General features: G+C 42.0%; 2 protein-coding genes across 3 annotated transcripts in view; one reads left to right on the top strand and one right to left on the bottom strand.

The window, feature by feature from the left end:
- Nucleotides 1–698: 698 nt before the first annotated feature.
- On the bottom strand, nt 699–12,259 carry LOC308393503 (MSL complex subunit 3-like). The gene is made up of 14 exons (XM_080877310.1): nt 12,019–12,259; nt 10,149–10,231; nt 9,943–10,038; nt 9,649–9,743; nt 9,467–9,564; nt 9,116–9,244; nt 8,727–8,884; nt 6,886–7,044; nt 6,547–6,782; nt 6,370–6,459; nt 4,834–4,943; nt 4,559–4,658; nt 4,389–4,473; nt 699–1,604 (listed from the first exon to the last, which is right to left on the bottom strand). Exons 1-14 carry the CDS (start codon nt 12,115–12,117, stop codon nt 1,505–1,507), a joined length of 1,638 nt encoding a protein of 545 aa, XP_080733436.1. The 5' UTR covers nt 12,118–12,259; the 3' UTR covers nt 699–1,504.
- A 5,132-nt stretch (nt 12,260–17,391) lies between these two features.
- Nucleotides 17,392–26,445, top strand: part of LOC308393254 (rho GTPase-activating protein 6-like) — a 143,582-nt gene continuing 134,528 nt past the window's right edge. For both annotated transcript variants that reach the window (XM_080876891.1, XM_080876892.1), the window contains exon 1: nt 17,392–18,232. In XM_080876891.1, the coding sequence (XP_080733017.1) occupies nt 17,765–18,232 (468 nt within the window). In that variant the 5' untranslated portion in view covers nt 17,392–17,764. The remainder of the gene's footprint in view (nt 18,233–26,445) is intronic.

Here is a 26,445-nt window from a genome sequence, read left to right on the forward strand (position 1 = left end):
AAACAGTATAAACGAGCACCAGGAGTTTCAATAAGGGTCGCTTTTAAGTTGCTGCGAGACAGAAGAGTCCTGTTGACAAAGACGGCGGAATCAAAATGTCAAGCTGTGGCAGCAACTTCCACCGCCTCAATTTTAAATCATCTGCTGCGTGCTGACAAGCAAGGTCGAGGCAGCTGATAAAATTCTCCTGTCTGTGTCCAAATTTAAAGTGCTCCATCACAATCCACTCGCATGCTTCCTGCTAATTCATCTTATAGTGAAAAAGGCACCAAGGTGCAAGAAGCGCATACACAAAACTGGCAGGGGCACCAAGTCGTCTCGCTGCCTCGCGCTTATGTAAATAAGCTGCAAGCCTTCAGAAAACGTCTTTATTTGAACTATGAACAGAGCTGGAAGGAAACAAAAGCGCTCAAATGAAACAGAAAAATTCAGACATCCTGTACATAGCGTGTGCGGCCAAAACAAACTGAGGTATTATTGGAGTGAGCCAGTGGTGTACAAAGAAATATAACATGCTGATGAACAGGCGTTTAGCATTTATTTACATGTTCACAATTTCACGAGTAAAGCACGTCGTTTCTTTTGCTGCATTAAAAATTGTACATTTGTACATAAAATTCAAAACTGAACTGGTCCAAAAAAAGCTTCAGGGTCTAGAAGAACTGTGCATTAAGACTACCCGTTAACTGAAGATGAGCTTTAGGACAAATTGCACCCGATTCTTACTGACAGGAGGGAAGAAACGATAAAAATCAGATGACTGACAGTTATCAGACATGCAAAACAAAGCAGGAAAGCAGACCTCAGGACACTGAACAGACCATAAAACTGTCAAGAACCTAAAGAAATCAGTCCTGAATCAAAGTTCTTGAACAGTCTGTGAATTTGATCAGCTCAGTGAAAGCAGGAAAACATTGAGGACAGGGAGAGAGAGTCCTAATGCAGCCTCAGGGAAACTGTATACAGAAGGTTGGTGGCAGCGTTGCCACAAATAGGACGGGGCTAAGCTTAAAGACAAAAAACAAACAAACAAAAAAAACAAGCAAATCTGCATACAAAGCCCTTGCGAGTATCCCAAATGGGTTCATCGGGAAGGCAGACAAGCAGAGCACCGCAATGTGGTCGCAGCTCTGAACTAGAGTGAAGAAAGCGAGGCTTTGATGGTTAGCAGTTTTCTAAGATTTCAGTCTTACCAAGGGTTACAGAAAGCTGCCCTCGACATGAACCACAGCAAAGCGGCACAGGCGTGGCCTCGCGCGCGTGACATTGCCACACACAGAGCATAGGCGAGGGTTAGTGGGGACAGTAGAAGCAAATGTTCCACAGTACAACACCCAGAAAGCTAATGTTGGGCCAGAGGCGAAGAAATCGGAAATCCAGAGAAAGCTGACATTTAGTCCAGTAAACACGAGCTCAGACAGGTCAGCGCTAGACAAGCTGAGGGGGGTGGTTAGAGGTCAGGGAAGAGACGAGCAAAGGAAGAAGTGGGCGACCCATGTCTCCTTCAGTAAACCGGCCTCGGTTGTTTCATGCTGTAGTGAGCCTCAGATGCCGACACGTATGCAGACTCTGGAAAAAAATCCTCATGGAACTCGGCCAGAAACCTGAAAAAGAGCAAAAAGGAGAACAAATAAATACTCAGAATGAGCCATTTTTTTCAGATGAAGATGACATGACAGGCTTACACGACAACAGTGCAAGGATGGTGTTGGCTAGGGCTTAGTATAGTCACTGATTTCTATAATCGATTCAATTCTGATTTACAAGGTCCAAATTTTGACTCAGTCAGAAATATTATAATTCTGATCATTTATCAATACATATCCATATTTTTATATGTATAAAAACAAAGCTGACACTTGTGAGAGTTCAGAGGTGTAAGCATCATAGCATGTGCCTTTGTGTCAAAGTAACTGAGGATAAAATATTTTTATAGCAGATAACCTTAGAAATATTCTGCAGTAGATCACAAACTGAAGAAAACCATGAATCAACATCACCTGATGCTGCTGAAGTGAAGCAGAGCACAGGTTTTAATATATACACAGCTAACCATTTTGATATTTAAAAAGTCTACATTTCCTCAATATTGAACAGCAGAAATGAGACTTTGTCGGAAGTCATTTTTGAAAAAACAAAACAAAACCGCGGCCAACAGCGCTGTACACAAAGGTAGACTGGTGTACAATAAGCAAGCATATAATGCAGAAAACAGAGATTTTAGATGGGAAACTGTTCTTGAAGTACACAGAGAGTGAGAGCTGCGCAGGAAGTGTGATTTTATCGTGGTGGAAGCAAAACAGCGAAAGTAAGAGGGAATTAATGACAATGTTTATCAAACGTGAAGCGTAGTTTGGATCTTCTTTTGTTGCTAGTTCAGTGAATTTTAATCAGAGTGACAAAACCTGCAGCATCAGAATCTGTGAGATGTCGGCTTTCAGCCCCGATGGCATGTACGTGTCGTCGGGTGAACGATCCACACTTTGTGTTTACGTCTTTGTGAGAAATCAATTTACCTGCTCTCATTTGCAGTTTTAGCTGTTTGGTTGTTGGTGAAATAGTTTTGTGAGCTTTAACCTGAGATTCTGGCATTTTTCTAGCAAAATACATTTAAAAATCCATTCAGGATTTAATGAATTGATATCGCTTTATTCAAGCTAAAATAGATTTGAATCAGAAAATCGATTTTTTAAACCCACCCCTAGTCTTAGCTGACATCAGCCTGTGTTTTCCTAGATATCCCTGGCTGTGTTGCACATAAATCCTACACTCTGTCGCCTTCTGCCCTCAGCTTGGAGTGGACATTTTGGAGACAAAGCCCACACCCCACCAATCAATCCCTATAACCAATCAATGTGACAGAAAGACCAAGAAGACGACTGACGGACAGCCAGAGAGGGAAAGAGTGAAAAATCCCCCCACCCCCACCCCACCCTCCCATCTAATCAGTAGCGGGGAAAACTAATCTGGAATCTTCTTAGTATCCGCCACTCGGCCAAATCCTCTAAATCTTGCCATCTCATCTTAGCTCCACCGGCCTTCCTAATCTCAATGCAAACAAATTATCCTCATCAGAGCAGAACTTAAGAAACAACAAACAAACTAATGGGACATTGATGGGAAAGCGTGACAAGCAATCAAAGACTCTTTTGTCTTAAAAACTTTAAATAAAAAGAATAAAATCAGTATTAAAAAGCAGCTATTTGTTGCTCTGAAAAGTGTGGGGCCTCTTTTGTGCCAGAAATTTAGGCCTCGTTGTCATCGTTGGCGCTGGATCAGAAACGACACAGGTACATATGCCATGACGTGCCCCACACGTGCGCCCCACACTTAATCGTATTCGCACTAGCGGAGAAAGAGAGAGTGAGAGATCAACTGTGGCCAAATCCCAGAATGCAATGCACATCAGTCCCTGCGACATCAATCAGTTTTTGCCCGCTCGGCACAATCTGCCACAAGGCTGATTACAGATAAAAACAGAAGATGAAAAAAAATATTCCACTATGTTAGTGAGACCCTGAACACAAACTAACTGCAACATGGTGAACATATTAATTAGACATGAAGGAAACATCAGAGAGCAACACTGATCCTGGAACAGCTCCGTGCCCTTTAACACAACGATGATCCTTCAGAAAAAGAAAGAAGCGATCAGCAGTTGAGTGAATTAAGAGAACCTTCTGCACATGTTTACCCCACTGCTGATGGGATAGCCTTGCCAAGAGGCACTGCTAATGTTTGAGGTAATAGTGTAATAGTCACACTATGACAATGATGTTTGAGACAAGAAAAGGGGCACAAACAAAAACAAAAACCAACAAAAAAAGTGATGCATCCCATCCTTTCCTGCTGCACGCCCCCCTCTCCTCACCTTGTCCTGACAAACTGACCGTCTCCCTGACGACCCTTTAATGACATCCATTTATAAACACTTACCACTTAGGTGATGAAAGAGGCAACGCCGGCTCTCAGAGCAGAGATCTGTTCCCGCTCCATGCCGAGCTCTGCTCACTGGCTCCACAGCGCTGCTTGATGGCAGAAGGCGGCACTGCATGCGTTTGATTACAGAACCAGAGGACCTAAATCCCCTCAGGTTTGGGAGCAGCTGAATTGAAGATCACTCGGGAGGATTTAAAGATTAGACTCCCGCGCTTGTGTAACGCCCACTCATCTCCCTCCCTCCAGCACGTGCTCCCTCTCACTCCAGCTTTCCCCTCCATGTTCTCATTTACTTGCTCCTCCTTTTCCTTTTTGTTCTCGTGATTCTCAGTTATTTTGGGCGTACTAGTGATTTGTCCATCCTTTTAAACTCTTGCTTTTGTGAACCAAGCAGAAATGAGCGTGAATCAGGTTTGCTGATCTAAGTCTCCTAACTAACAACCGATTACCTGAGGAACTGTTCCAGATGTTTAATCAGGGCTCGGAGACTCCTCTCAGGCAGCTGCATTTTTCCCAGGATTTCAGGAAGCTTCACTAAAAGCCAAAAACAGGGATTATGGGAGTGTTTCAGTGTGGGGAAAAGGCTAGTAGCAAAAACCGTGTCTGGACTGAAACTGACCGAAGAGTCGCAAAAGGTGCTGTGACCCATACAGGTAGGATGGCGGAGGAGGCTGGTCATTCAGAGGGTAGTTATCAGGAGTCAGCTTCCAACTCAAAACCTGCTGGGCAGAGCAAACAGAACAGCACAGTTTAGTGGAGTTGTGAGTGCAATGTTTCAACCTCCTGTCAACTGGGTGGTGTATACAAATCTACAGCAGCACATTACAATACATAAAATGATCCTAGTGCCTTTGAGCAATTCCCACATTCCAGATAATCACACAGTTTCATCACCTCATTGAGCTCGTTGTTTCTGCGGCTCTCCAGGCCGTAGAAAGGGCCGCTGCGCTCTTTGCTCGGGGTCAAAGGCAACGGGGAAGAGGAGCCGCTGTGCACTGGAGTCTCTGCGGGACGGGGAAAATAAAAGGAAAGATCACTGCCAGAAAGACAGATCAGCTGATTCTGTTAATTATTCACATTTTCACAGCACGCTATCGATGATCAACAAAAACATTCAAAGGAAACGATTCAAACTGTTAGAGCTTAGTTATTGTTTTCATTTCATTTGGACCTGTTAAATTCAGTTTAGTTTCAGTTAGTTTCCAGTGTGGATTTTCTTATTACAGCTTAGTTTGAAAATGTTTAGTTTTTAATTAATTTCACTGCTAGTTTTAGTCTTTAATTATTACGGTGTGTGTCAGAGGTACGATTTAGGAATAATAATAAAATCATTAAAAACGAACTAAAATAAAATGTAAAGTTCACAAAATAGTTGTTTTTTATTTTCATTTTGTTAACTAAAATGTTTCTTTACATTTAACTTGAGTTCACTGTAATAACTTTATTGGCAGAGAGCAGCTCGCTGACTTTGAAGAGGGGAAGAATGTGGGAGGACAGAAGTGAGATAACACCACCTACTGGGCTAAACTGCTTACTACAAAATCAAAGTTAGCACTCAAACACAATCACTGTGCGTTTACAGGAAGTGCGTTATTCTGATCTTCACCCAATCAGGAAACATGGCTACAATAAAGCCTGCAGTGAGGAGCTCATGTCTCCCCCTTCTGGAAGTGAGTGTAATTATGCAAACATTCCCCTAAGAACATAAAAATAAATGAATCTGCATCTCTGAGGGAAAGACAAAGTTTCCAAACTACACCAAATTTGATAGAGAACACCAACGATCCCTTATGAGCGAGCTGTTGAACCCAACTGGGAGCTGCTTCCACAGGAGCCCGAGAGCCGAAACCTCTCATTCTACTCTTGCAAACTCTTCTTGTTGGTTTTCATTTTGTTTAGAATTACATAGCTTTTAAATTTCTTGACGGCAGCTGTGTTTGTCAATTTTGGGGAGGTTTTATCTGCACAGGCGACTAGATCAAAGAATACGGTTACAGATAAATGCTTGGTCTCATTCCTTGGTACTTGAGCATGCCGTGACCTGTGACAATACAAGCCTAGTAGAGCAATCGTTTAGCAGAGAGTTGCTACTATTGCCATTTTACACATAAAACCTGCTTCAGAAAGTTTAAAAGCAGAACGAAGAACCAGGTGAATACTTATCTACTTCTGTCTTGAAGCATTCTCAATCATCCAGGAAAGTAAATCTCCAAAAGTTGATTCCGTTCTGATTTGTCTACTTATGTGGACAAATTAAGGATTCTAATGAGTTAAATCATGAGTCAAATTTGATTTAGACTTGCAGGGAATTTTGGGGAGGTGCACGTCAGGTTACGCTGTAGGGTTTCAAAGAGGTTTGCAGCTACGACATGATAGTGATTTTCACAAACTTACAATCACACAGAGTACTTTCAGAGACGCGGAGCTTACTTTTGTCAAGGTTAAGGAAGAACTTGGGCTGCGATGAGGTGTCGACCACTCGCCGTTTGAGCTGCGGTGACGCCGTGGCACTGCCTCCACCTATATCATGACATATGTTGCATTTCTAAGTTGAGTTTGTGTAAACACAAAGCTACATCAAATCCAGGAGGAACTTAAACTCATTACCGCCGCTGCTTCCCTCAGCTGGACGGTCACCTCCGGACGTGTTCCTGGTAGAGCGCCTCAGTGATTGCGACTGGTAGGAAATGCAGTCCATATCGGGGTGGCGCCGGCGCTTTGGGGTTGGGGCTGGAGTGGTGGGGGTGGTAGTAGAGATGTCACTTAGGGCTGGCTGGCTGTCTGTGGACTGAGGGGTAGGCGGGTTGTGCCCCAGTGGGCTTGGACTGCGTTCTCTTTGGGTGCTTTGGAAGCAAAGGCAAATGCATAAAAAATAAAATAAACAGCACAGCAGTTGAACGCAGTGCTTTCTGATGCGGCACAAGGGATTCATCGCAGCACACTTACTTGCTTGAGCAGGGGGAGCTTTCATTCATGGCCAGGAAGAGCCTCGAGGAGCTGACCTTCTTAAACTGGGCTTGCTCACAGGGGTAGAGAAGGATCATGGGTAAGGTGAAGTCAAACGTAATCCTCAGGCCGTCGACCATTTCCTTACACAGCTCCTCACTTTATTAAAAAACAGGAAGGAATAAGAGATGTAACAAGTGTGCGTTGATTATACAGGCCCCAGTGAAGGGAAGCTATTCGAGTGCCCTGTTTCAGTATAATTTCAACAAGATAAATGTTACTGTGGTTTACAGAGAACGGTCAGAAGAAAAGACAAATAACCACTCATTGCAACCAAGGCGCAAAGAAGAGCATCTCTGCTTCTGTAGCTCATCCACTTCAATTTTTAACATGTTGCATGTCCAGAGGACCACACCTGGTGCCACTCCTGTCAGCTAAGAAAAAAATTGAGGCTAACGTTTGGAAGGGCTCACCAAATCTGGTTGGGGGAGGGGGATGTCCTTCAATGCACATATTAAACAAATATGTAAGACTGCTTTCTTCCACTTGCACAACATCTCTAAAGTTACAAATATCCTGTCTCAGAGTGACGCTGAAAAACTAGTTCATGCATTTATTACTTCCAGGCTGGACTACTGCAATTCATTATTATCAGGAAGTCCTAAAAACTCGCTGAAAAGCCTTCAGCTAATCCAAAATGCTGCAGCAAGAGTCCTGACAGGGACTAGAAAGAGAGAGCATATTTCTGCTGTTTTGGCTTCCCTTCATTGGCTTCCTGTTAAATTCAGAATTGAATTCAAAATCCTGCTCCTCACATACAAGGTCTTAAATAATCAGGCCCCATCTTATCTTAATGACCTTGTAGTACCATATCACCCTATTAGAGCACTTGGCTCTCGCTCTGCAGGCCTACTTGTTGTTCCTAGAGTATTTAAAAGTAGAATGGGAGGGAGAGCCTTCAGTTTTCAGGCCCCTCTTCTGTGGAACCAGCTTCCAGTTTGGATTCAGGAGACAGACACTATCTCTACTTTCAAGATTAGGCTTAAAACTTTCCTTTTTGCCAAAGCATATAGTTAGGGCTGGACCAGGTGACCCTGAATCCTCCCTTAGTTATGCTGCAATAGACATAGGCTGCCGGGGGATTCCCATGATGCATTGAGTTTTTCTTTTTCAGTCACCTTTCTCACTCACTGTGTGTTAATAGACCTCTCTGCATTAAATCATATCTGTTATTAACCTCTGTCTCTCTTCCACAGCATGTCTTTATCCTGTCTTCCTTCTCTCACCCCAACCGGTTGCAGCAGATGGCCCCGCCCCTCCCTGAGCCTGGTTCTGCCGGAGGTTTCTTCCTGTTAAAAGGGAGTTTTTCCTTCCCACTGTTTCCAAAGTGCTTGCTCATAGGGGGTCATATGATTGTTGGGTTTTTCTCTGTATCTATGATTGTACGATCTACTGTACAATATAAAGCGTCTTGAAGCGACTGTTATTGTGAGTTGGCGCTATATAAATAAAATTGAATTGATTACTGTCTGATCCAAGTCTCCATTTCTGCCATGACTTTCAGAAGGTCAAATCTGCAGCATCTCTGTGACGCCATCATATCAACAAGAACCAAATGCCATCTTTACATGACGAATTAAGGCAGCGCTGAAGGCAAAAGGGGATCAAATATGTACCTAATAAAGTGGCCACTGAGTGGACAAATTTGTATGTATTAGAGCATGTTTCAGTTTTAATTCCCATTAACCATTTTCTATTGGACACTTGGAAATGAAGACTAAGTGGTTTGCGTGCTTGGATCGCCTTTTTTCCCCTCCTGTTTAAAGAACATCAATACTAACCTTTTCTCTGGAGGGATTGGCTGTGGACTGCCGCTCTGCGTGGTGCTCTGCTGACGCCTGTACCGCTCGTTGGCCATGAACGCTTTGTTGATCGCAAAGTGCTTGACGTAGGACTCCAGGATGTGCACAACGTTTGTCTGACAGGGAACCATCACGAGCTGAGAGAGGTAAAACAACACGAGGTTAAATACTGACACGCTTCAGTTCCATATCCTACAATTCTTTCCAAACACAAACCAGTGTCAGAAATCTTTGAGTCGTGCCCACCCGTCCTTTAGCTGCCAAGCTAAATTATGATGGATTTGTAGAACAAAAACAACCAATGAGCTGTTGACATTTTGTATATAGGCTTTAGAAAGCGGTGTGTGCCCAGGATCTGCTGCCCGCACCTTCTTCCTCTTGTTGATGTAGAAGCAGTCATCTTCCAGTTTCTTCTTCAGAACATCGGGGATGTTGATGTCAACATGAATGACCTTCTCCTCATATTCCCTCTTGACATTCACGTCTGCCTCAACCCTCTGATACAAAAACAAATGTACAAATGGAGGATCAATAAAAACAATCGCGTAGATTTTCCGTGGCCAGAAATCCCTCCCACAACCACAGTTGAATTTATCAGCCACATATTACACATATCAAGGTCATTTACTTCAAGTTAAGCCTGACAGTGATGTTATCTAAAGGCCTGCAATGCAACTAGTGATCTACATGCCCTTGAACCTGTGCCGATCAACTTTTACCATTTTGTTGATGTCCTCAGAGAAGGTGCTGTCCCCGCTATTTGAAGACTCGGGGTCAGAATCGTCCCCGTCGCTGCTTTCCGAAGTTGAAATTAAGCCTGGAGAAAGAACACGTGGGGCTTAACTTGATTGCTGAGGGAGACGGGGAGCAAAAGACAAAGAGATGCAGAGAGATTTCTCACACGCGTCATCGCTGTCGTCCTCCTTTGGGAGAGTCTTCAGAGAAGATTTAGTACCAGACTGACGACGGCGCCTCTTTACCCATCCCTTTCTCTTCCTATCACCGAGAAACAAAAAGAAAAAAAAAAACTGTCTCAGACTTTTCTACAGACAGACATTCCAAAAGGTCAAATCCAAAACTTGCAGGCAATGAAATGAAATACACCACACTGGACTTTTTAAATCAAAAATTTTCAGAACTTCATCATCATGTAATTGCTGATCATCATCAGTAGACGATTAGAACGTGAACTTACATGCGACCTAGAGCTTTGCGAGCCAGTTTACGTTGTAATTTTCGGTTTTCCTCGGTGTCCCTTAGGACATGATCCTCTGCGGCCCAACGATCCCAGCTACAAAAACAGCCATATATGCAAAATATATCAATAATTAAAAGTGTGTGGCCTTGACAGCAGTGCTACATTACTGCTTCATACAAAAGCTGATGAAAGGAGAATTTTACCTTCTGTTCCAACCATTGAAATGAATCAGGTACTTCGGGATTCGTCTTCCATGTTCATCTGTACCTATCAAGACATCAAGGACCTGCAACATGAACACACAGTTAGCGCAGTCCTGCTAAACATCTATTCATATCTTAGCAAGTACCCAACACCACCATTTTCTGGGGTAATCATTCATTTCCAGTTTTAATAAAGGGTCAATAATCAATAAAGGGTTCAAGTACAAGAAGAAAAATAAGGAATTTGCATATTAGCATAACTAGCAGACCAACAAAGAGATTTTGTATCACTTATTTGTGGCAAGCACAGTGTACATTGTTGTGGTCTGCAGGTGGCACGGCATTGGCATTCAGGCGACCTTCAGATCAAAAGTGGCCCCGAGCACAACATCCTCAAGCTCTGAGCAACCATTTAGTCACCATAAGTTGCGCTTGCAGAATGTAAAAAAATACAATACAATCATCAGAAACCACTATTATTATAGCTGTAAAGAGATTTCTGTCTTAGTTTTACTTGTGTGTCTGAGCCGTTAGCTTGACAAAGCTACCTCCTAATTCAGAGCAAGCAAAGTGTGTCCAGTGTTGGTCGTTTTGTTTGTTAACTTACATTAAATTGGCTCACCCAATATCATGGCTAACAACATAACCGGATGGTGGTGTACTCTTGTTCTTTTCCCAGGGTATTTTAATTTATTTAACAAAATATTGATATTGTAGCGATACAGGCACACCAGATACCGCCACGCAATATATGAGAATACTATCACACCCCAAGACATGATGCAAAAACTCCATTTGCTTAGTTATTACCTGCATATGAAGCTAAGTTATGTGTAATACTCAGTCTATTATAATTTTAAAAAATCTCTTGCACTTGTTACTCTGACTGTTATTACTTTGCAAATCAGAATTTGACACTTGCAACATCTAGACTCAGCAAAATCTTGATGTTAATGCAATCAGTATCAATCATAAAGCTATGAAAGGATTAGACCATAGAAAGTACAAACAAGTGTAGATAAACCCTTTACCCTTGAACCTCTCATAATAAAACAGTAATTACCCAACTTATAACTAAAGCTAAATACTTAAAGGTTTATCAGGACAAAAAAAATATCCACGTAAATCAGCTACATTCTGACACTAAGAATGATCATTTAATATAATATACTAAGACAACTGCAAATAAGTGTTTATGCTAACCACTAGCTAGCGCAGGTTAGCAACAGCCATGCTAGAGTGGAGTAAAGACTGTAGCTTTCTTGGAGCGTTAGCTTACCAGCTAGTCAGGCAGCAGAATAGCCACCAGTCTGCTGGACAATTTTAGCCCGCTTAAAAAAAAGCCAGCAAACAACTAAACTGAAATAGGCAGACAACTGTGTGTGCAAAGTTAGCAGCCCTGCTGTCGTGGTGCGCTTGTTGGTTGGTGTGTTGACATTAATCTGCTTTGCACGGCAAGCCGCCCGGGTAATAACTCCCTTACTGCTGTTTAAAGATGCTTCTAATGCTAACTGACTGCAACAGAATTTTCATGTGAAATTCCCCTTTCAGCAGCCTCCTCCACACAAACAAACCGGTAACATTACAAAACGTCAAGGTTGTGTTGACTTTTTTTTTTTCTAAATTGTGACCCGCGAGCGACACACAGCTAATCAAACACACCCGGAAACCACTCGAAAAACATCAAGAGAACCTAGCCTGGGCGTTATTTGTGCAAGCGTATTTTCCTGTGGCCTAAGCAGCCATCCCAAGCTACATTTAGAGCCCCACACCTTAAAGAATCAACGCTGCTTCCCCCTTAGAATGAATTACACGTTTATACAAAGTCGAAAATCCGACCAGTCTGCATCTTTCTGCGCAAAACATTTACCTTAGCGTCATACAACACTTTAGCCTTGGTGGGGTCGGGTTCAAAGCACAGGACTCGCTCTCCTTTGTGAAATTGATATTTAATTCCCCGCGAATTCATTTGTTCATGGCGACGTGTGGGAGAGGAGGCATCGATCTGAACCCTGTAAACCCCTTAACCCTTTCGTTGCCAGACTCTTCCCTGTGAAGGCTCTTCCACCAAAACACACTGTGGAAGGATGGCGCTGTTGTGGGATGAGATGCTGCTAGTCTTACTGCTGCTGATGCTCTGGCTGCTTTCAAGGACCGCTCGTAATTTCTCTAGTCGACACAGCGCGGGACCACTGTGGGTCACGCGCTTACTTGTGGTTACTTGTGGATAACAAGTGCAGAGGCGGCGAGTCAAATGCATTTATAAACCCCCCTCCACGTACTTTCATTACAAACTGAAGCTGGAAACTATGGCTCTTGCACGTGAATTGCCGCAGCCTTGTAACTACAATCACAGTGAAGGCAGCATTTAAAAGCGCAATGAGCTTTTGAAATGAGCTTTCGGGGACACCGTACAGATGGTGTAGTTTCAAAGATTCACCAGAAGATGTCAGTATTTGAACTTTAAAAAAAAATCCCAACGAAACGGACTTTGTTAGTGTAAAAGAATGGCGTTGTTGTAGCTGCATCCCTCAGAAAGCTTCAGGATTAGCACAGCAGTTTAAGGAAATAGGGTACAATGTATTAACTTAAATGCCTTTTTATAGGGTGCCCACTCAGCTGACTGATACACATGATTGGGAGGCTTTAAAGCAAATGAAAAACAAAGGCAATACCTGAAACAAATATCACTCACTTGAATAATTCCTCCAATGTACAATCGACTTCAGGAACTAAAAATGCTACACATAAGATACACATGCTGTAGAAATCCAAACGAAAACACCTGAACTCGACCTGAGCTGTCTCCCATTAATCCAGGTGTGGACAAGCAGGTGTGGGCGGATCCAAATAGCATCGGATCTCGAGGCTGGTACTGATATCAGATCGATGCTAGCGCAACTCAATACTTTGTTTCTATCTGCTAAGTTCAGTATGTGGCCCACTGAATTATATGAAATAAATGTTGGGGTTTTTTGTTGTAAAAAAAAAACAGCGTCCAACTACTTGAAAAGGTAAAAGGTGTGTTTTATTATATTAACCTATTATTGTGAAAAGTAAAAACATACAGTGATTTAGTGTTCAGAATTTACAAATTAATTTCGATCATCTCATAAATAATGATGCACTGCTTTCCCCTACATAACCTACCTTTACATGTTAAAAGTATTAATATTGCTTTGGTATTGGTATGCAACATTGGCCCTATAGTTACTTGGTATTGGTCCAATACAAAAAATGTCATTGGTTTGAACTAATTGAGTTGAGGCTAAGTCCCGCACCCATGCTCGAGGGCACGGAGAGAAAGTAGGATTTTTCATTATGAAAAAAATCCCACGGATGAGATCTCAAAGATGAAAGCCATCCATGTATTAATTAAGTTCTGAACAGACTAAAACCACGTAGCATATAAAAAGCACAGCTATATTATGGACAATTTGCTAAGGTTAAATGTACTTTTAAGTACAAATTAAGCAAGCTGAGGATGGTACAGCCTTCCAGGGGTGCAGCACATGTAGTTTTTCATATTTGCAGTTTTGGAAGATCACTTAGAGTAGACTAAATGAAAACTTTGCATGTCTCAATAATGCTAAATTTCCCTTAACTGAACCAATGTGTTATCGCTTACGTACACTAACTAGTGTATCAATCTGCAGACATCATTTAAAAACGTGATTTATTTGTAGGTCTAGACAGATATTTACTCGTGGTACATATTTCAGCAGGGTTTTTTTTCCTGACCTTGTAACCTTTTCACTGAGGCTTATCTCTCTCTAAGAGCCTTGAACAATGAAATGTGAACTGATCCCTGGCACAGGAAACCATGTCTCTGCTGCTAAATCTGCACTCATTTTGCTTAAAATGGTTTCAGGCAATGCTGGTCTACTACTGTGGACCAAATATGGACAGCGTGCATATAACGCTGAACATTACCGACCAATGTGCAGCGTTGCTAATTTCCGCTCATTGCCTTTTGCCCTGACTGCACGTGATATATTTTAACAGATGTGTCAAATCAGTTTCAAATGAAATGCTTTCTAGGATTACATGTTTGTAACACGAGCTCACTAATTCACAGATGAAGAGCTGGAAGACAGCAAAACATTAAAAAGTCAAAGATTGGTGTAAATGTTTCAGTGATGCATAAATTCCTGTTACATTTGGCAGATGAGGGGTGTGTTCAGAGCAGGTGCTTCTTATTTCTGTATAAAAGTGGACACAGCCAGCCCACAGACACCCATATCTGATTATTAGTGCTAAGCAACAGACAAATAAAATACTAGAATTTCACTCTATACAACAGAAAACTTCTTGGGTGGGCTATACCACACAGAAAATTCAAGAAAAACACAGTGGGGAGATCCAGGTCACTGACTGGAAATAGTGGAATTGAGGCCTAGCGAGCGCCTACAGGCTGCAGCATCCTGTGTTGGCCCACCTGCCAATCAAAGCCACCAAGGCCCTAAACTTTAGGCCTTACCCGTGTGATTGCAGTAGTTATTGAAAAGTTTTGGTATCGACCTGATACCAGTACCAGATACTGACACTTTTAACTTTGTGTAGGCAGCTTATATAGGGAGGATAAGTGTGTTGTGACTTATTTGATGAGTCACTGTCATTTTGCTAATTCTGAATAAATCAACTAACAAAACTGATGACCACAAAATCAATGTGATTTGTAGTTTCACTTTTACAACATGATTGTGTCGATCAGTACCAATACCGATGTTGGTATGCTTACTATCGATTTTTGGATTGTTCCGCCCACCTCTAGTTATTATAAACCACAGTATCATAGGAGAAAACTCGAAATATTTATTTACATGGAGGCCAAAACAGTTTTTGTACCAGGCTGTAAACATCCTGGGGTGATGCTTTTTGAAGTTATGCATTTTAGCATGGGAGTCTTTGGGTTTGACTCACTTTTGAAAACAGCCTCAAGTGGCTACTAGAGCAATTGCAGTCTTTGGAGCTCCCGAAATTGATTTTTTTATTTTTGCTGTTTTTGCAGCTACAGTTGACAGTTGCCCCCAAGGCATTTCAGAAGTTGATGTCATAAGAAGTTATAAGGATAAATTCACTGTACTCAGCTCTAAAAATCTTACAAACTAATGACTACTGTAATTCTTTATTATTAAGTGTTCCTGAAAACTCCCTGAGAAGCTTTCAGTTGATCCAAAATGCTGCACCAAGAGTACAGACAGGGACTATAAAGAGAGAGCATATTTCCCTAATACTAGCTTCTCTTCATTGGCTCCCTTGTAAATCCAGAATCACATTTAAAATCCTTCTCCTCACATGAATAATCAGGGTCCATCTTATCTTAAAGACCCTACAGTACCATATCACTCCAACAGACTGCTTCTTGCTCAGACTACAGGCTTACTTGTGGTTCCTAGGATATTTAAAAGTAGAATGGGAGGCAGAGCCTTCAGCTTCCAGGTGGGTCCAGCTCCCAATTTGGAGTTAAAAGACGGACACCCTCTCTACTTTTAAGATTCAGCTTAAACTTTTCTTTTTGACAGAGCATATGGTTATTAATAATAACTCGTCTTCTCTTCCACAATGTGTCTTTTGTCCTGTCTTCCTCCATCCCCAGCTGGTCGCAGTGGAGGTTTCTTCCTCTTAAAAGGGAGATTATCCTTCCTTACTCATAGGTGATCCACTTGAGATGACTGCTGTTGTGATTTGGTGCTGTATAAATAGATTGAATTAAATGTTTATGATTGTGCTTAGTGATTGGGGTTAGTGGTTAAACCTAGGGATGAGAGACTCGGGAATGCAGTATTATGGCTATCTGTCCTCACAAAGGTGCCATGTGCCCCTCCCCCTACACACAGAGTGGAGCAGGCAGCAGTCGGTGTACTGGAACGGTAGTGACAGAGAACGCTTTTAACCAATATGTGAGAATGACTGTAATCTGAATGACATCAGACTATTCAGTGTGCTTACCAGCATCCCTGGGAGTGTACCCACCAACTTTGTAGTGGACTGAATGAAAGATTGTCGAGAAAGGTGAAGAAAAAATCTCTAATCATGAAACAGATTCATGAACTGTCTTCTTCTAATTGGGACTGGGGTGTTTTTGTTCAGCCCGCGTCCCATTCTTTCCCCCCTCAGACTGTTTTTAGAAGGGTCAAATCTATCTCAGCTGTTATCAGTGTCATGTCACGCTGTTCTGTGGGTATCTGTGTGTGCGCATATGTGTATCTGTGTGTCATGCTGTGCAGCTTCATAAGCTCCTTTATCAGCCGGGAGACACCCTCCTCCCCAGACTCCCGCTGTCTCTTTTCATTTTTCCCATACTTTCACACACACGGGGCCACACATGCTTCTGCTTTCTCTCTCTCTCTATTACACACACACACACACACACACACACACACACACACACACATACACACACACACACACACACACACACACACACACACACACACACGCACTCCTTGTGCACACACAGCCAGCTTAACTCCCCCCTTTTTGGGCATCTGTGTAAACAAATGTCTCATGCACAGGTGTATAAAGAAAGGAATGGGTCTATTAATCCTGGCTTACTTATTGTTTGGCTAATAATAGCGCGCAGCAGCCTTTTGCTGATAGGTCTATTATTCCCAGACAGCAAGGTGGATTAATAGGAAGCTGGGATTAATACTCATCCCCAGCTAAATCACATCTACCTCTATGCATGACCTCCTTCCTGGCTGCTGATTGTCTGTCCTTGTCTTAATTACCTCTTATGGAAATGGGCTTTATAATTACAGAAAGTCATCTTACCCTTATTTTATTTTATTAAAAAAAAAAAGAGTGATGTAACTTAACTAAGACTGACCTTAAAATGATATTTTTCTGGGTGTGTTACGGCTGTGTGTATTTGTGTGAGCGTGATCTGTGAGAGCCGCTTATAGGCACTCTTAGGCTGAAGTGGAAGGGGTGAGCCGCCTTTTTCTTTGGAACAGTTTTCTCCTGTTTTAGTTTTAGGGTTAGTATTGTCATTTGTTTGTTCTGTTTCTTTCTTAGGGTTGAGTTAGTTTTCTGGTGGGACTTAGTTGGTTTTGTTTATTATTTTGGCCTGAGTTCACCCTGGAGCTATGCTTCATTATCTTCAATAAAATCACCTTTTTTACTCACAACTGGTTTTGGATGTTTGGCTTGGGAACCAGGGCGGGTATTTGTCTCTCTCTCCTCCAACCTTATGTGCGTCTCTACACGCCTGGACTAGGGGCGTAACAGGGTGGACTTTGGTAGAGGAGGAACAGTGCTAACCAGCTGGTTATCTTGTGGAGAAAACCAGCCAAGCCCAATGTATTTATTAAACCATCACCAAACATTCAATTGACTATTAAGCAAAAAATAAAAACAAGCGAGGAGGCATTCGTCTTACATTTTCTGAACCCCACCCCTAAGCGCACTCTCCCCCACCCCACCTTTCTAGGATTCTCGCTCCAGCTCCAGCACAGGAATAAGCAGAGGAGCACGGAGGAGGAAAAGAAGACTTTGTCCACGGTGTCTCCACTCAGATGCATCACCGCCCGGCTCTTTTAATGGGGCAGCGCTGAACTTTTAAGTTCGCGGGGAAGCTTCTCCGAAGTGCGCTAATGTGAGTTCTGAACACAATGTCAGCCGCTCAAGGACTTCTAAACAGCGTCTTTTCCTGCTCGTCCCCTGCCTCCAAAGCCATAACCAAACGCAGGCTACGCCAGACCCGGAGCCTGGACCCCGCCATCATCAGACACTGCGGCACCGGGAGCGATGGAGCGGCCGCAGACACAGGTGCGTCCGCCGAGCGCTTGGCTGTGAAGCCGGCTTTACGCACCAAGATCCCGACCCTGAAGGAACCTATAACCCCTTCCATCTCCTCTCCTTCCATACCTCTGGATGTTTCCCCGTCCTCCAACTTCCACTTTGACTATGATGTGGTTAAGCGTGCCAAAAGGAATACCGCCGGGGATTTACCGTTTATGGTGAGGGGAGCTGGTGCCGCTCCCTCAGGGAGCACCGGCACGCTGTTTTCCCCGCGGAGGTGGCTACAGAAGAAAGTGCAGCCTTCCAGCTCTCACTCTTACGTCGTGTGGAAGTCAGAGGTAAACTCCCTTCCCAGGGTGACAGGTTTTTTTTTCTTTTGGTGGCCAAAAGGAACAGATTAAAACGAAATCCCACTCTTATCGTTCAGCTCGCTAATTAGTTTTCTTACATGAATGCATATGATACATATTTGTGAGAGTTATGTGCCCTCCAACCCCATCGCTTTCCTTGAAGTGCATTCTTGAGCGTCTGTGTGCTTCGGGGGGGGGGGGGGGGTGATAGGATCGATACTTTGTTTCTAGCCTCTTAAGTTTAGTGTGTAGCCTGCTGACTTGTGTTAAATGCATAATTTAAAAAGAAAATATTCATATTAACTTCGTAAATGAAAAAATATACCTCAAACACGCTCTATCAAAAATATCTGAACCTCTTGTGTTGACTGTATATTTTATTTGTAGCCTGTAGCACATTTAAACAACAGAAATTGACCCAAAGTGCTTTAGAGACAGACAATGTAAATTCAAGGTTTCCAAAAACCCAGTTTAAAAAAGATGAAAAGCTAAAAGATGTGTGTTTTCTAATTTCATTATGTAATTATTGTGAAAAGTAAATATCACAGCGACTGATTACTCATTCAGAATGTGCTTTTATAAGGTTAAAGTATTGGTATCAGCAGTCCTGGCCCTGCATTTGCTTGATATCAGATCGATACCAAAATTGCACAATGCTATCTGAAATTCGACCATGACCTGAGGTAGCGAGATGTTGGAGCTTTACCTAAAAGATTTATGGGTTTTAAAAGACAGGGAATGTTTGACATCTGCAACTGAAAGCCCTACAGTACCAAAGCAGTCAGCCCATTTCAGCCTGGAAAGTGCTTTTTTTTCCTAGTCTGGCCCAAGGGCACATGGGTAATTAACTCAGGGGGAAGGGATAGCTCTGGTCCACCTCCCCCACCTGGATTTTTGTTTCTCCCTTGTCTGCATGGTCATTACTGTGTTTTCAGTCTTTGTGGGAGTCACACCTTATCCTGGGAAAGCAAAAGAAAATCTTACAGCACTTTGAGGATTAAATCACTCCAACAAAAGGTGCAATGAAGTGTCGATAGATTTTTCCCTCCTACTGTTGTCATCATTGGGCTGCTTTGGCTTTTGTCTTCATATAGATGTCAAACTGAGTGTGAATATGGGGCAGGCAGTAGATGAAATCCTTACCAAAACATCCTTGGGGGACTTCTTTTAAGTGTGTGTGTGTGTGTGTGGGGGGGGGGGGGGGGGGGGGGGGGGTGCATAGTTGACACGAGTCCACCTGTACTCTGTCTGGAAAGGTATAATTTTCCTGCTTCTTTAAACACTTAGTCTCCTTTTCTGCATATTTTTCTTGTATTTGATTGGAAGTGTGTGTGTATATGTGGCGGTATGTGTGTGTGTGTGTTGATATGAGGGGCTTAAGGACACATGGCCGGGGACTTGGTTCTCACGACTGCAAGCAGTCACAGGGTCAAAAGCACGCAGCCATCAAACAGCTCCCCCATCATTTCCCATTAAAAGGAACGGCTCCAGCGCCGCTCTCTGTTTTACTTTCTTGCTGCACGCCTCTTCTTTCTTTCTCACACTCGCACGCACACATGCAGGCGCCCATACTCGCATTTTCCTCCCTCTCTTCTTCTGCGAGATGTCTTGAGGTTCTCAGAGAGTGGCGTTTCCCATCACTGTAAGCCTGTTTAAGTTGCAGTTTCCACCCCCCGATTGGGGCCAACATGAGGCCATCGGTATGGAGTCATTAGTGCAATCTGGACCGAAGTTATTGCACCTCGGAGTGTTTGTAAAATTACGGAGCCAAGAAAGTGTTACTGGTCTACTGGGATGTGTCAAACACCTATGGGTGTGAAGTAAAACTCTGAAATGAAGTGTAAGCATGTATTTAATAGTGGGAATCGAAAGAATTTTGCTTTTAACATTAGTTAAGATGCAATTAGTTAATTTCTTTCCAAGGTTGACATGACCGGGGGTGTTGAACATGTTAACTTATGGGGCACGTGGATAAGGGCCTAGTCACAAAGAGTTAGAAGCCATTGGGCAACCATCTGGCAACCACAAGGGAAAAATGTGGAAAACAACTTCAGATTGCCTTGGTTGGTAGCAGATTGCCACAGTGGCCTGTAGTTTGCACAGAAGATGCCAACTGGTCTGCGAACACTTGACAACTACTCTCCGAGTGCTAGTCAGGCTGTGAGAAGTGTGACACAAACCGGACACGGAGACTGCTTGCCTTCAAAATAAAAGTTGTGGCTTTTGAAGAATGTTGGCTGCAGCACCGAGCAACTTCAGTGCAAACTACAGGCAAGGATTGCAAGAAGGATTTTGGTGCAGCACCCTCTTTGCAGCCTAGCAACAGCCAATAACCACTCACCAATATTTCGGCTTAGTGACCGGTGGTTGCCAAGGGGTCATCAGACAGCGTTTGAACAATGTGCGCATGATGTCATGTGAGAAACCTGTATACTTAGGATTAATACTGAGGAGAGCCAAACTATGAAATTCGCATGATTTCATTTCAAATCATGACAAGTGTAATCATCACAGCTTAATGAAATCAATAACACATGGTTTTTAAATACCCAATCACCAGAGGAACTTCCAATTCAGAGAAATAGCAAAAGAATGAGTCATCAACCTGTCAATCTCAATTCCTCTGGATGTTTTTTAAAAAGCACTTACAACTTGTTTCACTTAAAAAATTGCAGTTTTAAAAAGATAAACATTTAAAAAGACTGAACATGGCTTGTCTTGACGGGTTGCCAGGAGAAAGCCTCTACTCTCTTAAAAGAACATGGCAGCACAGATTAATTTTTCAAAGTCTTCTGGATCAATGTCCATGGACATACAAGACCACAGTGGAGATGTTTGGCCATAACACACAGCACCATGTTTGCACTGACATACTGTGTTTGGTTTTTACAAAACTCATCATAACAATTGTCAAGCACAGTGGTGGAGGCGTGATGATTTGGGCTTTGTTTCCAGCCATGGGACCTGGCCATCTTACAGTCATTGAGTCAACCTTGAACCCGTCTGTATACCAAAGTATTGTAGAGTTTAATGTCAGGCCATCTGTCTGGTTGCTAAAACTTGGATGGAATTGGGTCATGCAGCAGAAAAATGATTCCAAGCACAGCAGTAAATCTACAATAGTATGGCTTAAAGAGAAAAGAATCACCTTTTAAGGTTGAAGTGTGCACCAGTCAGCTTCAACCTTATTCAAATGGTGTGGCAGGACATTAAGAGTGCTGTGCATAAACAAACATCTGCACACCTCAATAAAATGAAGCAATACTGTAAAAAAAGAGTGGATCAAAATTCCTCCATAACGATGTGAATGATACTAAAAGGGCATATGGTAAAAGGTTTATTTGGTTATTCTCAGGACTGCATAGATTCCCATGAAAATCTTCTTTGTCACACGTAAGTTCAAAATGAAAATATACCTTCAGTAATAAAAATAAGAAATAGTAGGCTGAGATAACCCTGACCTTTCGTCTTTCGTATGCCTCAGATAAGTTCATAACACACTGAATCCTGATTTTGAATGACGCAATTTAGACGCTCAATTTTCTTTTTAATATTTAACTGATAAATCAGATAACCTTGAAATGACATCACTATGACATCATCAGGAGAAAGCTCTCTTGTTAATTTTGTAAAATATTATTGTATTTAGAGTTAAATACACAATAAAGAGGGGTGTTCTTTTTAGGGTGGACCTATGTTGTCGATGTACCCCTCTGTTGTGATGTCTGTTTTAAAAAAGAAGATAGAGATGGCCAGAATAGTCAAATTAAGCCTTCATAATGAGACTTTACAGAACAACTGGTGACATCCAGATGGTTACATTGATCTTTCGTGTACAGTCTACGAGAAGAACTGCGAGGTTGCTGCTGATGCAAATGCACTGCATTAATATTATCGCATTACCTCTGATGGTTTAGCTCAACTATTTATAACGAAGTAATAGCTCCTGTATCTAACGAGGGCATATTTGTGTTGTTTTATTGTATGTATTAATAACATAATAAATGTTTAAAGATAAAGGTAGACCAGCACTGCAATATCAGTGATGTAAATGCAGGTGCCAGTTCATGCATCGCTATCTAGTCAAAGTTCAGACATTTGCCCAGATAGAGATCATTTGCACGTGTACTACTGAGTGTGTATGCATGTGAACAGGGCAACCTGTGCAGAATGGTCTCATGCTATGCCTTTTTAAGGAGGGAGATATGGACAGAGAGGAAGAATGAAAGGGTGAAACATAGACGGAGTGAAGCAAAGCCTGACAGTTATATTGGCCACGATTGCTTAACAGCTAAATTTTTCCACGGCCAGGTTGTTGATGCTGAAAGAGCAAAAAGAGATGCAAAAAGAAAAAGAAAAATTCATCAGGCAGTACCCTCTGTGTTATTACAGTAGGAGAGGGGGGTGGGGGAGCGGGGGGAGGTGGGGGGTGTCAGTGACTGGATGTGGTCCTTCTCGTGGAGTTACGGGCTCCAAAATTGGACACCGTATCAACACATGTTCTTGCAAAATAGCACGAGTATAAAAACAATGTAGGTTTTTATAGGCACATTCAGACATTGGTATTTGAAAGTTTAGCATTTGAAGCATACGCTGAACCTACACGTGCGCCGCTGTATTTCCAGGTACGCGCACAGAGACGCACACGCGCAAAGGCTCGGAGAGGAAACAGCAGTCGGCTAATTTAATCTTGCTTGTTTATGGGGCTCCAGATTGTTGACATTGTAGATCCTATTTTTAGAACCACTTACTCAAATGCTTTACAGAGGAGACTTAGTATGAAAAGAAATGTTACTAAATGATTGATAACAGATGACTTTGAGAAAGTTAGCGCTGGGTCTTTGAGGTAAAAGCTTTGCCTTTTTGGTGATTAACATTCGTAACTGTAATCAAAATGTTACATGCACAATTACACACTGAGCTCCTAAGTAATAGCAGTGTTAGAGGCAAAGTGAAGGAACGTGGGGTGGGGAGGGGCAGACTAATCTAAATAAAGAGACAATAAAAGGTGATTTTTGCTGTAATGTCTCACGTGTTATTAGCTTCCAAAAGTGACGATACACAATTGTGGTTGCTTACATTTGCACAAAAGTAACCACAGTTTTTGTGTTTTTGTTTCCTTACAGCATTACTGAATCCCTTGGCATGAGAACTTCAGATAAGGAGAATTCCCATTTGAATATTCTACTTCCGCTTGTGCTTATGAATTTTAACAAAATCTGAGGCATGAAAGTTTTATATAAGCTCTCAGATATGCAAGGTAAAAAACAAAGTTGGCATGCCTTATGATCTCCCCCAAAGGAATGCGAAGTTAGGAAATGGCTCTGTATTAGTGTTTATTAGTCTATCATTGTATTTTATCTCTTGATTATCTTCTGGAAAAATTACTGCTGCTTGCATCTAGTTGTTACCATTCTTAAAATTCTCGAAAGGCCCATGTGTTTATGCAACATCATCAAACTATGTCAGGGTGCTGAGCGCTCACCGAATAAGTAGAATAACACAACGAGAACCAGTCATTTGTTTGTCTTCTTAGAATAAGTCAATTTGTCTCGTTTTCTTTGCTGGTCATTTAGGGTGGCACACATTGGTGTGGAATAAAGTGTCTCAGCAGGATGTTGCCATTAAATACCGTACCCATGACATTTAAAGGCCCTGGAAGATGAGACCTTGGAACTGTAGGTTTTAATTTACGTGGGCTCATATCCAAGTTGCCTATGTAACCTGGATAAACATATAGGTCATTTGTCCCCATCCTCTGAAAGTGACCCTAACAAATTCATACATTAAGTTTATATCACAGATTGTATATAAAAGATGTACATAGCCCCAGTGAACTCTCTCAGTACTTTATGGACTTAAATCTGACATATGCACTGTAGCTTTTTGGCTGTCACCATCTTGTCTTTTTGGAACCAGAAGACTACATTTAGACAAGCAGCTGGAGTTATCAGCTAAGGCATGCTCAGTATGCATCCTTGGTAAGCTGCATTTTAAACACTGACACAGATAACCGGTAATCGTGTCACTAATCACTAAAATTTGACCCCTTGCTTTTTGGACATTTCTTTTCATTTAGAGTGCTAAATGATCAATTAACTCTAGCTAGCATGCTTGGTAAGGTAGAAGATACAGATAGCGAGAACTGGTAGTTCTAAACTAGAAGCAAAATGATAATGATAATCACAATACAACATTTTTAATTTATTTTATCAACTTTTCTTCTGATGATGCTGTCTTTGTTGAGCACTCAGTGGATCTGCGCTCGACAGTGCAGCCTAGGCGGAGTAGTCGAACGCAGATTCACTGAGCGCAGGGCAAGCTAGCGAGACAGAAGTTAAGCTCTCCTTGCAACATGGCAAATTGAACCTCCCCCACCCTCATTCAGATCTGGCGTTTGGAACTATTTTGGTTTTCATGTGACGTATGACCCTGAACGTAAGCGAGTCATGGACAAAAGTAAAACAGTATGTTGGATGTGCCACGCAATGCTCAATTACATGGGTGGGAGCTAGTGTGTTAGCGCAGTTAGCTCGTTAACGTGTTGACGTCGTCCAGCCCCACACACTGGGCAATCCGCGGTAGCTCATTAACAGAGATTTGAGGTGTTGCGGCGTTAACGTCATTTTAACTAGATTAATGCTGACAGCACTAGTGGGAACACAACGAATATGACTGCACATTTACTCTGACATCATCCTAGTGCAAAGACAAGTGGAAGCAGACAAAAACAACAAGCACACATGCTACAAACTTTACCCGAGTCATTTAGACAGCCGTTAGCACATGATTCTCATTATGGGGACCTGATATGTTTAATATGCTGCTGAGAATATAGCCCAGAAGAAGCGTATAGTATAGCTTTTATTTTGGAAAGAGCCATTTCTCTGTAATAAACTCTGTTTTCCAAAGATGAGTGATTTCTCCATCAGATAGATTTATTTTTTTATTACTTTGTTGTTTCAGCAACATTAAATTTAAAAACTGTACTTTTGAGTTAAAATATATATTTATAATTTTAATAAATGACAAATTAAAAAGGCATGAACATTTTTTTTTGTATCGAAAAAATATTGAACCGTGACACCAAAATATCAAACCAAACCGAACCATGAATTTTGTGTATCGTTGCACCCCTAAGATATATATATATATCTATATCTATATATAAAATAAAATGTTCATGCCTTTTTAATTTGTCATTTATTAAAATTATAAATATATATTTTAACTCAAAAGTACAGTTTTTAAATTTAACCCTAACCCTTGTGCGTGTTTTTTATTTTGACAGCGAATGCGCACCTGCGGACCACTTATGTGCAGCCCTGGTTATTTAGCTCATCATATCGCAGCCACAGAAATTCTTTTGTCCATGAAACCATAAAGCTGCACTTTCTTTTTGCCTTATAGTCTGATTTGTCATAACTTTTCCGTTTTGTGGTAAGCTTTTCTTTGGCTGTCACTTCTTCACCCTGACCTGTCTTATTTGGCTCAGCAGAACTGAAATGCTTTTACACACGGACTCACATAAGCTCAGCGATTCTCTGCGCGATCAACCTCTCACATGTTTAAGCTTGCTGCGGGAGATTTCACTTGTCATGTTTGCATAGTAAGCTAACGATTAATAAGACAATGTCAGAGGAATTGGTGCACAAATTATCATCACTCACCAATCAGTACTGTCGCTCTCTATACACAGTTCACGCGATTGCAAAGTGAAAGCAAAAAAACAAGCGCAAATTCAAACGCGATTTCAATATGTCACATATTGACAGTGGCTCACCGATGCCAATGACATAATTACCCAGCTACATTTCCGAAAGAATGCAAAAGCATTGACATATATTTTTCCTTCCTACAATAGCCGGACGGGCAGGGCAGAGATAGATTTTGGTAGCCCAACTGGAAAAATCGCTAGCCCCGGGACGTCGGGCTACCGATTTTGCGAGCCCTGTATCTGATTGAGGAATCACTCATCTTTGGAAAAGAGAGTTTATTACAGAGAAATGGCTCTTTCCAAAATAAAAGCTATACTATCCGCTTCTTCTGGGCTATATTCTCAGCAGCATATTAAACATATCAGGTCCCCATAAGGAGAATTATGTGCTAACGGCTGTCTAAATGACTCGGGTAAAGTTAGTAGCATGCTTGTTGTTTTTGTCTTTGCACTAGGATGATGTCGGTGTAAATGTGCAGTCATA

Source organism: Rhamphochromis sp. 'chilingali' (assembly GCF_963969265.1).
Source record: "Rhamphochromis sp. 'chilingali' genome assembly, chromosome: 3".
Taxonomy (NCBI): domain Eukaryota; kingdom Metazoa; phylum Chordata; class Actinopteri; order Cichliformes; family Cichlidae; genus Rhamphochromis; species Rhamphochromis sp. 'chilingali'.

Excerpts from the sequence above, each read along its gene's own strand:
- LOC308393503 (XM_080877310.1), bottom strand. The coding sequence starts at position 12,117 with ATGAATTCGCGGGGAATTAAATATCAATTTCACAAAGGAGAGCGAGTC. Across the intron at positions 10,039-10,148 it reads TTCAATGGTTGGAACAGAAG|CTGGGATCGTTGGGCCGCAG; the intron begins GTAAAATTCTCC and ends CTGTTTTTGTAG. Across the intron at positions 9,245-9,466 it reads CTGAGGACATCAACAAAATG|AGGGTTGAGGCAGACGTGAA; the intron begins GTAAAAGTTGAT and ends TTTTTGTATCAG.